General features: G+C 43.1%; 1 protein-coding gene across 1 annotated transcript in view; it reads left to right on the plus strand.

Moving 5' to 3' along the window:
• LOC146797907 (uncharacterized) overlaps positions 1 to 11,920 on the plus strand; it is a 134,879-nt gene extending 122,959 nt beyond the window's left edge. The window contains exon 5 of the mRNA XM_085625119.1: positions 9,105 to 11,920. Within this exon, the coding sequence (XP_085481245.1) occupies positions 9,105 to 10,900 (1,796 nt within the window). The 3' untranslated portion in view covers positions 10,901 to 11,920. The remainder of the gene's footprint in view (positions 1 to 9,104) is intronic.
• Positions 11,921 to 13,852: the final 1,932 nt, after the last annotated feature.

Consider the following 13,852-nt stretch of genomic DNA (forward strand, 5'->3'; position numbering starts at 1 on the left):
TGGCTTCCTGGTCCTTAGATATACTGCACATGCCGCGCACATTATCGGATCACGCCCCTTGTTTGCTGAAATTACTTCTACCTGGCTCCATCCCTCGGGCTTTCACCTGGCGACTCCCCCCGCATGCTCTGCTAGACGAAGCGTTTAGAGAAGAGATCAGAACTGATATAAAAGACTATTTTGACTTAAACGCGGGATCTGTTCAGACGGTGGCCTCTCTCTGGGAAGCATTTAAGGTGGTGATCAGGGGTAGTTGTATCGCTCTACAGGCAGGGGTGTTGAAGGCGCTTAGGGGTACGCTGGCCTCCTTAGAGACCCAAATCAGAGAGCTCGAGGGGAAATTCTATTCCAGTCCGGACCCAGAAACGGCTGGCCTCCTGAAGACCAAGCTAATTGAATACTCTGAGGCGGCACACAGGGAGGTCAGGTTTCTTGGGAAATATGCGGAGGTTAGACGCTACGGGGAGGGCGATAGGCCGGGACGCACGCTGGCGGGCATGATTAGACCTTCAAGGTCCACCACATTCGTTCACGAAATACAAACCGCGCCGGACGCAGTGGTCAGGGGACAGGAAGACATCTTAAAAGTGTTCTTCGAGTTTTATTCTGGATTACATACTGCTACCCAGGGCACGTGCCCCGAGGGGATGCAGTCCTTAATGGACTCGATTGCCCTTGTCTGGTTTCATAATGACCATAGGAAATATATGGATCTCCCATTCACCGTAGAGGATGTTGCCAAGGTAATTAAAAGTATGCCACTCGACAAGGCCCCTGGCCCTGACGGTCTGACTACCTCATTTTACAAGGCCTACGCTGATGAACTGGCACCTAGGTTGCTGGAGGTCTATGAGGAAGCTTTGGAGGTGGGGGTATTGCCTAAGTCAATGAGGGAAGACATAATAATCACGTTACTGAAACCTGGGAAGTCTGAAACTGAGGTGCATTCCTATCGCCCATTGTCGCTAATAAATGTTGATGCTAAAATATTGGCTAAAATGCTCGCCACTCGCATACAACCACTGATCCCCATGGTTGCACTACCGGATCAATCAGGGTTTATTCCAGGGAGGTCCACATCTCATAATTTGCGTACTATGTTTTCCATTTTACACTACCTGCACCCTGATGTGCGCGCTGCTGTGGTTTTCCTGGATGCAACCAAGGCTTTTGATACCCTTGAATGGCCGTATTTGTTTGCCATACTTGGTCGCATTGGGTTTCAGCCCCCTCCTAATTAATTGGATAAGGTTATTGTATACCTCACCTGGAGCCCGAATAAGAGTGAATGGAATGCTGTCTGACCCCTTCCCCATTTCGCGCCGCACAAGGCAGGGATGCCCTCTGTCCCCGTTGCTGTTCGCAATCGCGATGGAGCCATTGGCGGCTCGGGTCCGGCAGCACCACACGGCGAGAGGCATAGGGCTCAGCTCCAGAAGTCTATTAATATCACTATATGCCGATGATGTGACTCTATATCTGATCAACCCAGAGGACAATCTTGATCCAATTTTGAGGGAATTCATTCGATTCGGGGGGATCTCCGGGATCTCTATCAACTGGGCAAAATCAGTGATATTTCCGTTAACAGACAGCACGCAGCAGGTGCACTCTGAATACCCCTTAAAATGGGAGGCGGACGAGGTCCAGTATTTGGGCATATGGATAAGTCTGGAAACGCAGGCCATATGGAACTTAAATTAAGGGCGGGCTGTGGTATGGCTGGAGGAAAGTGTTAAGATCTGGCCCAGGCTTCCGCTCTCGGTGGCTGGGAGGATAGCACTGGCCAAGATGGCCATTCCACCCAAATTCTTATATCTCTTCGTGAATATCCCGATCCCATTAACGACCCGCTTCTTTAATGTTCTTAAATCGCACCTAATTTCGTTGACTTGGGCGGGTGGACAGGCGCGGGTATCCTGGGACATGCTCACACTCCCGTTGCGGCAGGGTGGATTGGGGGCCCCGGACATGCACCTCTACGCATTATGTGCCCAGGCCCAGTTTCTGCACTTCTGGGTGCAACCCAGACCATTCCAGCCACATGTTGCGGTGGAGATGGACGGTTGCACCGGTCCCGTTGCGAGTTGCCATCTATAAACCGGCACGGCGCCCACATGGAGACATAGATACTGCTGGCACGCTGCGATGGGCCTGGGAAGAGTTGCGAAGGCGGGCGAAGATCCCGTTGCTGTATGCCCCCTCCATCCCCTTAGCACAAAATCCTATGATGCCCTGTCTTGAAGACGGAGTTGGTAGGTGCCTAGCGCAGGGGCTGAAGCTGAGCACCTTTGATGATCTATTCCCTGATAATGAATTCAGACAGCCGCCGACGGCGGAGGAGGGCCGGGCAGTACCCTTCGCTGAGCTGTTTTTATATCACAAGTTGCGAGCAGCATGTTGGGCGATGTCTAGGGAGTTCCCGTCGGCCCCCCCACAACTTCATGCACTGGAAAACATATTGAAATTCCCATCCCCACGTAAACTGATCACGCGTTTATATACCCATATGCAGAACACAGCTCCGGTGGTAGTGTCCAAATCATTTCAGCATTGGAACACAGATCTTCCCACCCCGGTAACCGAGGCACAGTGGGATTTTTGTTGCAGGCAGCTGTCCGAGCTTTCCCCTAACTACAGACTTCGTCTGATCCATTTTAAATATTTAAATTGATTTTATAGAACACCCATAAGTCTGCATCGAATGGGGTTGAGGGAAGATGACAGTTGTTGGCGCTGCAGACATTCCCCTGCTACTTTTTTGCACATGGCCTGGGATTGCCCGAGGCTTGCGGAATACTGGTCGGGGGTGTTCACCTCAATTGGTCAGATTGTTTGGGTGCCTGCGGACCCATCGCCTCTGCTAGGCCTGTTGGGCTATGTTAAAGACACCCCGCCCAAGCAGCGCAAATTACACGCCTTACTTTTACTTTACGCAAAAAGACAGGTGGCGATGTACTGGGGGAGGAGGAGGGTACCATCACTCAAGGGGTGGATTGCAGATGTAACCTATGGTAATGTGCAGTTGAGTACATTTTGGGAGTTGATGCCAACTACCTCACGGCCTCGTGACATCTGGGACCCCTTCTTGGCGTGGTTAAGGGTACAAGATGAAGCAGCTGGTGAAGCCCTGGGTGTGAATGCATGTCATAACCATTAGCCGGGTTTATCTTGGGGCAAAGCACTGTGGGTCAGGTCCCTTCAACCCCTGCAACATGTGTAGTGAATACTTTGGGGACCATATGCCTGGAGAAATGGCAGAATTGTTACATGAAGTACTAGATGAACTGGTCAGTTTGTTCTTGCAGAATTCCATCGTGAAATTTACACGTGTGAGGACTTGGGCACTGTTACAAACTTCAGGCACGTGCTTGACGGGATTGGGCAAGGGACTGCTTTATCATGTATAAATTGTCATTGAGCTATCATGCTTTATGTAGTACCGATGGGCTGGATTGTTCGGGTGTGTTACCGTTCTTGTATTTTGAAAATGCCAATAAAAATAAATAAAAAAAAAGAACAACTGCTTTGTACATCTGACCCATAGTTCTACAAATTTGACATATGATACCTTCCCATCCCTTGTGCAGCCAGGAGAATCTTGGAAGGGGTTATGTCTTGAAGTAGGAGTTCAAAGATCTTCTGTTTAACGCACATGCTTTTGAATTTAGTTAGAGGTTCCAGAAGGAACTAAAGCAAACTCTTCTTAGTCTTGGTAATGTGACTTCAGTTGCTAAGGCCTACTGGCAATAGTACTAGGCATTTTATGCCATTTGTATTCTTGTCACGTCTTTTAAGTGTTTTGATACAATGCATTTATATTGTCAGTAGTCCTAGTCAGATGGAACTTGTTATTTTAAAGAACAGAATTAAACTTTAGCCTTTAGATTACTTTAGGGAACTTTTCTTTAGTAGTAACAGCTGTCCAGCATTTCAAATTTTGGTATAAATCAGTCTAATTTGGTGCTTCGCATATTTGCTAAATATATGTTAAGAGGGTAGTCATTACTGAGGTACTCCACATGTTAGAGGTTTAGGTGTGTAGACCGAAACTAGCCTATTGTGATGGCTTTCCCTTTAACTCTGGGGATGTCCTTGAGATGCTAGGAACTGATCAGATCATCCAGTGTGTCAAAGAGTGCTCAGGGGTTAAGCGTAACATTTCAAGATTATCAGCAAAGATAGATGGATTTAGCTAGCTGATTTGTAGTATTGGTTAACCGATCACCTGCGTGGTGGAGAAAACTGATAAGCCCATTGCCTGCTCTCTTCCCTAATGTCTAAAAACTTTCTAGCACAATAGGTGCATGACCTTTTCTGTACTTTCGTGGATATTTCACTAAATTCTTGCCAGATCATGTATGTAAAAGATGCATGGGTGACAAACATGGAGCACAGGGGACAAGAACAGGAGGCTTGTTATTGGTATTATCAGTAAATATGTTACAAAATCTTCAGCATTTTTCATTTATTTTATTTTAATAGTTTTTATAGCACAAACGTGGCCTTTGCAGGTATCGAAGTGCATTACAAATTGAGAGAGCAGAGCAGTAATAATAATATCATATTTGAGCAGAAATTCAGGAGAGGGTAGTACACATAAAAGGGAGGGTACGCTTTACAATGATCAGAGAGCAGGGGGGATGAACCAATATAACCAACAAAATATCATAGTCCAGACAACCGCAATTAATAGGCAGTGTTGAGAAGAGGGATGGTAATGTAAGTACTGATAAATCGAAAGCACTAAGGTAGCCAGTGAGATATAGTCAGGCCTGTGATTGGGGAAATCAGTATCTTGGGATCTAGCGAAGAAATTTGTTCATAAGGAGTAGTGTGAATTCTTTCTTTAAGGATACAATTGAGGGATTCATCCTGACTTCAAGAGGTAATGTGTTCCAAATTCTCGGGCCAATCCCAGAGAAATATCGGTTGTATGTTTTTTTCTTGTGGAATCTCTAAGGTTTCGGAAGTAAGGAGATGGAGCTCTGGATGATCTGGAGCCAGCAGAGTTTTTGAGCTTCTCAGCAAGATATCTAGGGGTTTTGAAATGGAGGACTTTATGCGTCATGCATGCAATTTTTACCTGTATTATTGCTTTGTAAGGGCCCCAGTTGAGGGATTTCAGATCAGGGTGATGTGGTTGTTTCTTTTTGAGCCGATGATGAGCCTTGCCGTAGAGTTGAGCAGGGCCTTTAGTGGAGCCAGCCTGGATCTGGGTAGCCCAGAGAGCATTGCATTTCCATAGTCCAACCTTGGAATCACTAGAGCTTGCACTGCATGCTTGAAGTAGTTGGCGAGTGGCGGTTTAATTTTCTTAGAATGGTCATTTTGTGATTTGCTCCTTTGGTGGCGGCACTGATGTGCTTATGCATGTTCAGTTGCTTGTCAAGAGTTAATCCCAGTAAACTTGTGGAGTCGATGATTTGTGATATGCAGTTTAGGGCTGTTAGATGTTTCAACCATTCTTTGATGACCGGCGACTGGTTGGGTGAGGCGATTAGGAGGAATTAGTTTTCTTTAGTTCTTAGTTTGAGGTGATTGGTTGCTAGCAAATTTTTAGTTCTCTGTAGAGTTGTGTTGAGGGAACTGATGTCTTCTGGGGCGGAGACTTTTAGTTATAGTTGGGTAGTGCCAGCGTACATGTGGCAGTGGATGTTGGCTGAGCTCAGAATTTCCGTTAGAGGCTCCATGAACAGGTTGAAAATAGTGGGTGAAAGAGATAAGCCCTGTGGGACCCCTAATGTGACCTGATTGGTCTGCGATAATGAGTGATTAACCTGGACTCTTTGAGTCCTTTTTTGTAGATAGGCGGAGAACCAATAAGGACTGATCCAGTTTGGCCCATACAGTGTTCCAAAAGGTCTAGTAGGTTGTCATGCTTTACCATATCAAATGCTGGCGATAGGTCAAGGAGGATTAAAATACAAGCTTGGTTTTGATCCGGCATCTTTAGTGCATCGTCCACTATGTGTGTGATAGTACATTCAGTGCTGTACCCTGCATGGAAGCCAGATTGAAATTGGTCTAATAGTTTGAATTGATCGATTTAGTTAGGGAGTTGGATGTAAACACTTTTTTCAAGGAGCTTTGCCAGGGTAGGAATATTGGAAATAGGTCATACATTATTTAGGTCAGTTTGATCGACTTTGTTATTTTTTAGGATGGGGGTAACCAGACCGAACTTTGGGCAGTGATGGATAGTGCCTTGAAGGTGGGAGGCATTAACAATCTTGGTCCAAATTGTCAGTATCGCGTGTATGATCTCCTTGAAGAAGTTAGAAGAAAGAGGGCCATTGAAGTGGTTTGAGGGTTTCAGCATAGTTAGGATGTTATGAATCAAACTTTCCTCAAAGGTTCTGAAAGAGTTCCATGAGATGTTGTTTTAAGGGAAGTGCCCGGGAGGACACACAGGAACAGTAGTCTAGGAGGCCGAGGTGCTGGTTTGAGGGGGAAAAGGACATTGTTTCAAGGTTGTCTGAAGAACAGTTTTCATGGTTTCTGTCTTCTGCAGATGGAAGGAGGCGAATTCCTCGCAGTTTGGTAAGGGACTAGATCCAGCAAGTGACGGATTGGGTTCGCTGTTTGATTGTGCTTTTATGAGTGCAAAAAGGTTTTGGGGTTGTTTACTGGCTTGATCTAGCTGGTTGCTGAAGAAATTTGCTTTTAATATTCTGATGCTTTTTTAGAATCTGTTCCTCGATCTCAGGTGCTTGAGGTGCTTGAGGTGCTCAAGGGACAGGGCCGAACTCCACTGACATTCAGCTAGTCTTAAATTGCATCTTTCTGTATTGAAACTACAATTGTACCTAGAATTTTTAGTGGACAATCTTTTTAGTTGTAATGGTGCGATCGAGTCAAGAGCAGTCTCCATGGAGCGAGTTTAGTGATTTGTAAGATCGTGAACATCTGACTTCTCTCCTGGGGAGGGCAGGATGTTGTGGCCGAGAGAAGACAGATCAGTATGGTTGATGTTGTGCATGTTCCTTTTCCAGATTCTGGGCTTGGATAGTTGAGCTGTGTTGGTTATCACAATGGTTTCCATGATTTGTTCAATGAAACCCAGATTGTCTCCTGAAGGGTGGTATATTGTGTGTAGTTTGCATAGAGGTCTGCTGTTGCATGAGATATCAAGACGTAGGTATTCGCAGGTGAATAAAGCAGGAGTTTGTGCATGTTTGACTGACCGGTTGAGGCTGTGAATGCAGGCGATGCCTCCACCAGGTCTACTGGGTCTATCCAGTCTGGTAATGCCATGGTTAGGAGGGACTAGAATGTCAGTGATAGGAGCAGAACTGTAATTTAGCCAGGTTTCAGTCAGTATTAGGTCAAGATCATGTGTGACGGTCAGGTAAGAAAAATCTCCTGCAGGTCTTGAAGCGAATCTGCGGTTGATTAGCATGCTTTTCATTTGGGGTTTGTGGTGTGCTGAGGTAGACTGTGTGAGGATAACTTGTTGTCTGAGGTTGTGCTTGTTGACAGCTCTGTGGTTGAGCCTAGTAGCTCTATGAAGGTTCATCATGATGGAATGGATTATTTCCTGATTATCAGTGTTATCAGGGTGTGAATAGTTGTATGTCAGGAGGAGGGTTTGGATATTGTTATCAGATAGTGGGACTTTCCATCTAGTTGGTCGCAAGAGCGCGTTGGGATAGGGTCTCATTCTCCAAATCCATTGTGAGGGCAGTGTGGAAGAAATGGTCAGGTTGGAAGGGAGGTGTGTTGGAGATATGACGGGGTGGCTGGAGGGTTGGTCATGTGTGAGAGTGTGCATACTGAGGTTCGTATTAGGCCCCTAAGGGTTAGTCATCTCTGTTGTGATGTGAATGAGTCTATGTAGGTCTGCTTTGAGGTCTTGCAAGTTTTTTGTAATCTCATCCAGTCTGGATTCTAGTGAGGTATGGGGGCGGATTGACAGGTCTTGAGGCAGTGGGCATGGGAGCAAAGTGGTGAGGATGGAACTAGGGTGTTGATATATTGAGGGAGAATGCATAGGAGATGGAGGAGTGGGGGTGAAGTAAGGTCAACTTTAAAAAGGGGAGAGCTCGAGAGATGGAAGTGAGGGAGTGCTAATGGTATATCATTGGGTGGTATAGGAGGAGCCATAAGTTAAGGCAAGTGGGGTATAGTCTGGTGAGGGAGGGGGTAGCTTGGCTATGTCAATCTGGAGTAGTTGCACTGAGATGAGCCAGCAATCTAGTGTGGGGGGCAGTTAGAGATCTTACATATACCATGCTTCTCCTCTTTATAAGAGTTCCTTTGAAAACATGTCAGATTTATTCATAAATTCATTAAAGAGGGTAACAAAGGATATTTATTATTGTATGTTATATATAATTTTTAAAATGTGAGTAACCTGCTTTGAGGGTTGGACTTCACTGCAGTGTTCGAAAGGTGTGAATATACTCTTATTAAAAACCGGTTGGTTTCAGCAAACTGATTATAATTCCAACAGCTTTTGAATAATTGTCAAGTGTTTAAATAGTCATAAATTGCCTCCATCACACTAGAGAATAGTACACAAAAAAGATCATTTAGGCAGTGTGTACACTAAGCAGATTGCCTCTATCACAATATAGAACATAACTGAAACAGACCATTTAGCAGTGGGTATTTCGAATGTCTGTATTGTTTGTGATCTTTTGGAGGGAAAAAGATCCTAATGGGAAACATCCTTTACCACGCAACCATTACAACGCGGTATGGTTACATCGTGGTTTTAACAACGCAAGTCGTTACACCGACTTGCACTGGAGGGCGCTGTAGGCTAAGGAATAGTGTGAATTACTTTCCAACACCTTCCCTACTGTACGTAGACTGGAGTTGGAATAGTAATTCACACTATTCCTATGTCCAGCGCCCTCCAACGCAAGTCGATGTAACGACTTGCGTTGTTAAAACCGCGATGTAACATACCGCGTTGTAATGGTACGTGTTGTTACATCATATATCCAATCCTAATTCATCAAATGTGCATATGTTGTTTTTGAAAATTAATAGAAGAATTGTGTGTTTTGTAACTTCTCTGCAGCTCTGACTATAGTTTATAAGATTTTCTTAATCTGATCATGAACTTATATATGAATATTATTTTTATCCCACAGAGCGAACACAAGGGTACGGAGATATGGATACTAGTGACACTGCTAGTCCTGTTGAATTGGATTTTGGTGAGATCTCCGGGAAAGATGGGGAGGCCTTCTCCTATTTGGAGCTTGAAAAACCCAACAGGCAAAGTGGCAAATTCCAAAGAAAGTCTAGAAACACTGCTGAAAATGTAATCAATCCATCTGTAAAAGATGAAAAAAGTGCTCACAAAACAATACCATCAATAAAGCAACCAGTTATACACAAAGAAGAAAACACGGACACTTGCACTGAATGTGGCAATAATATTATCAGTAATCAGAGGACCGGAACTGGAAGGCAAATAAATCCATGTATTGAAAGCAGGTACAATTCCAGACAGTCAGGAACTATACCAAGAAGACAATGGATACCTACAAAAGAAAAACTCTATGTATGTGGCGAATGTGGAAAAGGTTTCAGCATGCTTGCAAGCTTGATTGTACATCAGCGTGTACATATAAAGGAAAAGCAATATCCATGCATGAAATGTGGGCAGACCTTCAGCCAAAGCTCAAATCTTACCAGACATGAGACTGTTTCTTTGGTAAAAGAAGAAGACTTGGAGTCAAGTCAGATGGATCATCCTGTCTCAGAAGGAGCATGTAGCAGCGGTCCGGACCCAGGGCTTGCTCGAATCACACCTAAAGTTTCATTCAGCATTAATCAAGAAGGTGTGAACTATTTGATGGATCTTCATGAATTTGAAGATAGAGAATCTATTAGAAGTCTTACAGATCATCCAGTTGTGGCAGCTGTGTTTCTGGTTAGTGTAAATCAGCAAGGTGAAGCCACATTTATAGAACTGGAGCCTCAGTGTTTAGGAGACTTGGCAGAAGCTGCATGTGGGGATCTAAGTGTCACACCCATTTTGCCCCCAAGTCTAAATTTAGAGACAGAGACAAACTTTATTGGTGAGATGGAATCTCAAGGAGCCTCCTTGTGTGATAGAGCCACACAAAGTGTAGATGGATTATCTGTGAAAGGTGTCAAAAGAATAATAAACAAACAAGGAAGAATGTTGGATAAGCCTCCTTCTGGAGAGCCACGATTAAAGGTGCTCCTCAGCTCTTCTGAGGGAATTGATGACAGAAGCCTGCAATGGGAACAAAGTGATTTTTTGAATGCAGAACAGTTTAATTTAGATCAGGAAATCCCGGAAGGACGACAATCTGATAAAAGTGATAATTATGCCTGCAATGTAAATAATGTAAAATGCCATTCACCAAAGTCAAACATGCTGAAAAATCTGAAATTATACTCATGTATTGAGTGTGAAAAAATCTTCACAAAAAAGACAATTCTTACGGTCCACCATAGAAAACATTTGGGAAATAAACCATATCAGTGCACTGAATGTCAGAAAAGTTTCTGGAAGAAGTCTTTTCTTACTGGGCATCTACGGACACATTTCACAGAAAGGGCTTATCACTGCACTGTATGTGATAAAAGATTTTGGAGGAAGTCAATTTTTGCTGGACATCTAAGAATACATACAGGAGAGAGCATTAATTATAAAAAAGGTTGCTGGCAAAATTCCGATCTTGTTCACAATAGAAGACATACATCAGAAAGTAATTGGTGCTCTGAATGCAATAAAGGCTTCATTCGCAAGTCACAACTGGTCAGACATCAGAAAACCCATACCGGAGAGATGTTGATCTGCACGGTATGTAAGAAATGCTTCAGTCATAGGGGTCACCTCATTGTGCATCAGAGAAAATATCATAGTATGAGAAGAAACAAAACTATTAAAGCTATAAACCCACGATGATTGCAAAAGGAACCCTCAACTAATCATTGCACTAACATTTCTTTGACTGGTTGTAACCATGTCAGACCTTTTGCTAAGATGTTTGACAATGGGGAGCCTCTTAATAACCCATAAACAGCAACCAGTGAAGAAAATTCACAAGCCAGTTCTTGGAGCAGGAATGAATTAAGTGAACATTTGGTAGTAGAGAGGTTTGGTGTTCTGTTGTAGTCCTGCATAAAGTTGTTATCATATGCACCTTCTGAACTATGATGTTCTTTTGTGCCATCAGGTTTATGTAACAATGTAACCTTATTTAAAAGACTGACACAGAATGGACATGTGAATACAATCTATATATGCAAAAAGTTTTACTTTTTATGCATCTGAGTAGAAGTCTGGTAAATAAATAATATAAATACAGATTGTATAAATTAAAGTAAATTTGAATAACAAATACAAAAGCAGCATGACTTGAGCTTTTAATGAAAATAGTATTGCAGAGATACAGCACTAAAACGGTAAGGAAGTAAATCAAATACCTCCAAACTGCAAAAGAATGTAAACATGATTCTTGATAGTACCAAAGGTAGAAAATCAGAAGATGGTATGAGAACGAAAAAGAAAAATGTGGAACAGTATGTGTTTTGGGATACAGGTAGAAAAATGGTAAACCTGAATACACTGAAGTAATGATAGAACAAAGACATTGAGAACAAATAGTGTGGCATGTATAATTTCACTACAAATTCATTGTCTAATAATAAAATGTGATGTTAGCAAATATTTGAATGCCAAACTCATCAAGAGCTAGTTAGTTAATCTAGTTGAGAAGAGAGGCGCCAACCATTGAGGTTTCTAGGAAAATGTTAATACATACTCAAAAGAGTGAGAGCATCTTAAATGTCATGTTGGTACCGTCCGGAAATAGCTCGCGGCAAGAAAAAAAACATGTTCTGACAACATGGCATCTTTAGCATAGATAAACAGAAATTTAAAAAAAAGACAATTTGAGTTTCGTAAGTCCTTTTACCTTGACTCTCATTACTGTGCAGGACCCTGGTCCTGGTAGCAGGCTTTAAGAGGACTATTAGAGAGTAGGTGGAGTCACTTCTTTGCTCTAAATTGCACTTATAATGGCATTGTGCAAAGTTCAAGAACAACTGATAGCCAGGCAGATTTTGGAATTTTCTAAATCTCGTCAGCATTTGATGAGGATCAGTTGGGGCTTTGGCCAGGGTTAGGGAGTGAACTATCCTGGTGTCATCTTGGGTGACGTGATGTGACAGCAGGCGTTCTGTTGGACTTGTATTCAGCTTTTAATCCAGTGGGGAATGCTTTACCAGTCCTAAGACTAGCCAACATTAGATTTAAAGATGCCATATAGAAATGACTCCATTCCATCTTGTAAAGGCTCATCTCAATTTTATCCCATCTGTTTTTTAAGTCTGAGTGGATGGCAGAGCAATGAGGTGTCCCTCCTAATTCCTCTGCGTCATGTATGTTGTTTAGCATGTATATTCTTCCACTTTGCCAGTTGATCAGCACCTTTGGCTGCAGGGCCCTGTTGTATGCCAGTGACACACATCATATTACCCAACTTGACAAACATGCTGTTTCCTACTGTGGAATTAAGGGTGTTCTTCTGCCTTCCAGCTATGGGTGGGCCATACCGTTCTCAAATTAAATGCAAGTAAGACTAAGCTGTTGAATGCAAGAAGGCCTTCTGGAATTGTACCCTGTTACCCACCATTTAGAGTTCCCCTTCTTCTCCAGTGCAGAAAGTGTAGTGCCTTATGGTCATTCTGAATTAAGTTCTTTCCATGATGAGCCAGATCATTGCAGTGTCCACTTCTTGCTTGCCTCTCTTCAGTCTTATTAGGAATGTCCTATATTTTATTCCAAAGTACCGACATTCCACAGTGGTTGACACAAGCATACCTTTGCACCTAGAATATTGCAACACCTTTTATGGGGGCCTGCTGAAGGGCACACCAGCCAAGCTACAATGGGTGCAAACCTTTGCAGATTGCGAAATTTGATTGTGTTTCAGAATCTTGTGGAGGCATGCACTGGTTGGCTGTAGAAAAAATGGATGCAATTGATACAAATGTCTTCTCTTCGAGTACTTTTATGGAAAGGAAGTTTCAGACCTGGCCAGCCACATCAAGCACTATCTTTCTGATGTGTCTTCTGTGCTCAGTGAGGTCCTTATCTTACGTTTTTCCTTTTATCAACAGTGCCAGCTGCAGTGTGCACCATTTGATTTATCTGCATACCCATCTGTGGAAAACTATTCCCCTGGAACCTGGATAGATACTGAATACAGTTGACTTTTAGGAAGGCTTTAAAAATTAACTTGTTTGGCTAGCAAGCTCAACTGAACTAAGGCTTTCTCTTTTGGGCCTGACGTTTCAGTCAAGTCAAGTCAGATTCAATTTTTTTATGTCCAGCACCTAGAAGCCACCGAGTGTTGTACACTGCACTCTATACATAGTGCAAACAATTCAAATCAAAATCCAACCCTTTTAGACTACAGATACTTCAGGTATTTCATTACTGCTAGAAAGAATATTTCTGAGACCGTCGCAAATGCCAGAATCCCTGCATAAATCACAATGAAGACACATAAGAGAAGAAAATAAGTGACAGATGGGCGAATGCAGTGTATTGACATTTGCAAACGCAAGTAAATCAGCCGTGAACACTTTCCATCAGTCTGTTTTCACCTCCAGGATTAGTGTGCAAGGCCTATACTACTTTATCTCTTTCCTGCCCGCCAGACTCCATTTGGTCCTGTTCAAATCCTCCAGTACCTGTGATGTAACATTTATTAGGGCGGTTTCTTAAGTGCTATAATTTTCAACCCATACATATTGCCCCTGCAGGTCCTCATACTAACTAACATTTGACCATTCAATGATGAAGCATCAAGTATTTGTAGCTAAAAGTGTCATCTGCAAACAACATCAT

This window comes from Triturus cristatus, chromosome 9, assembly GCF_964204655.1.
Source record: "Triturus cristatus chromosome 9, aTriCri1.1, whole genome shotgun sequence".
NCBI lineage: Eukaryota > Metazoa > Chordata > Amphibia > Caudata > Salamandridae > Triturus > Triturus cristatus.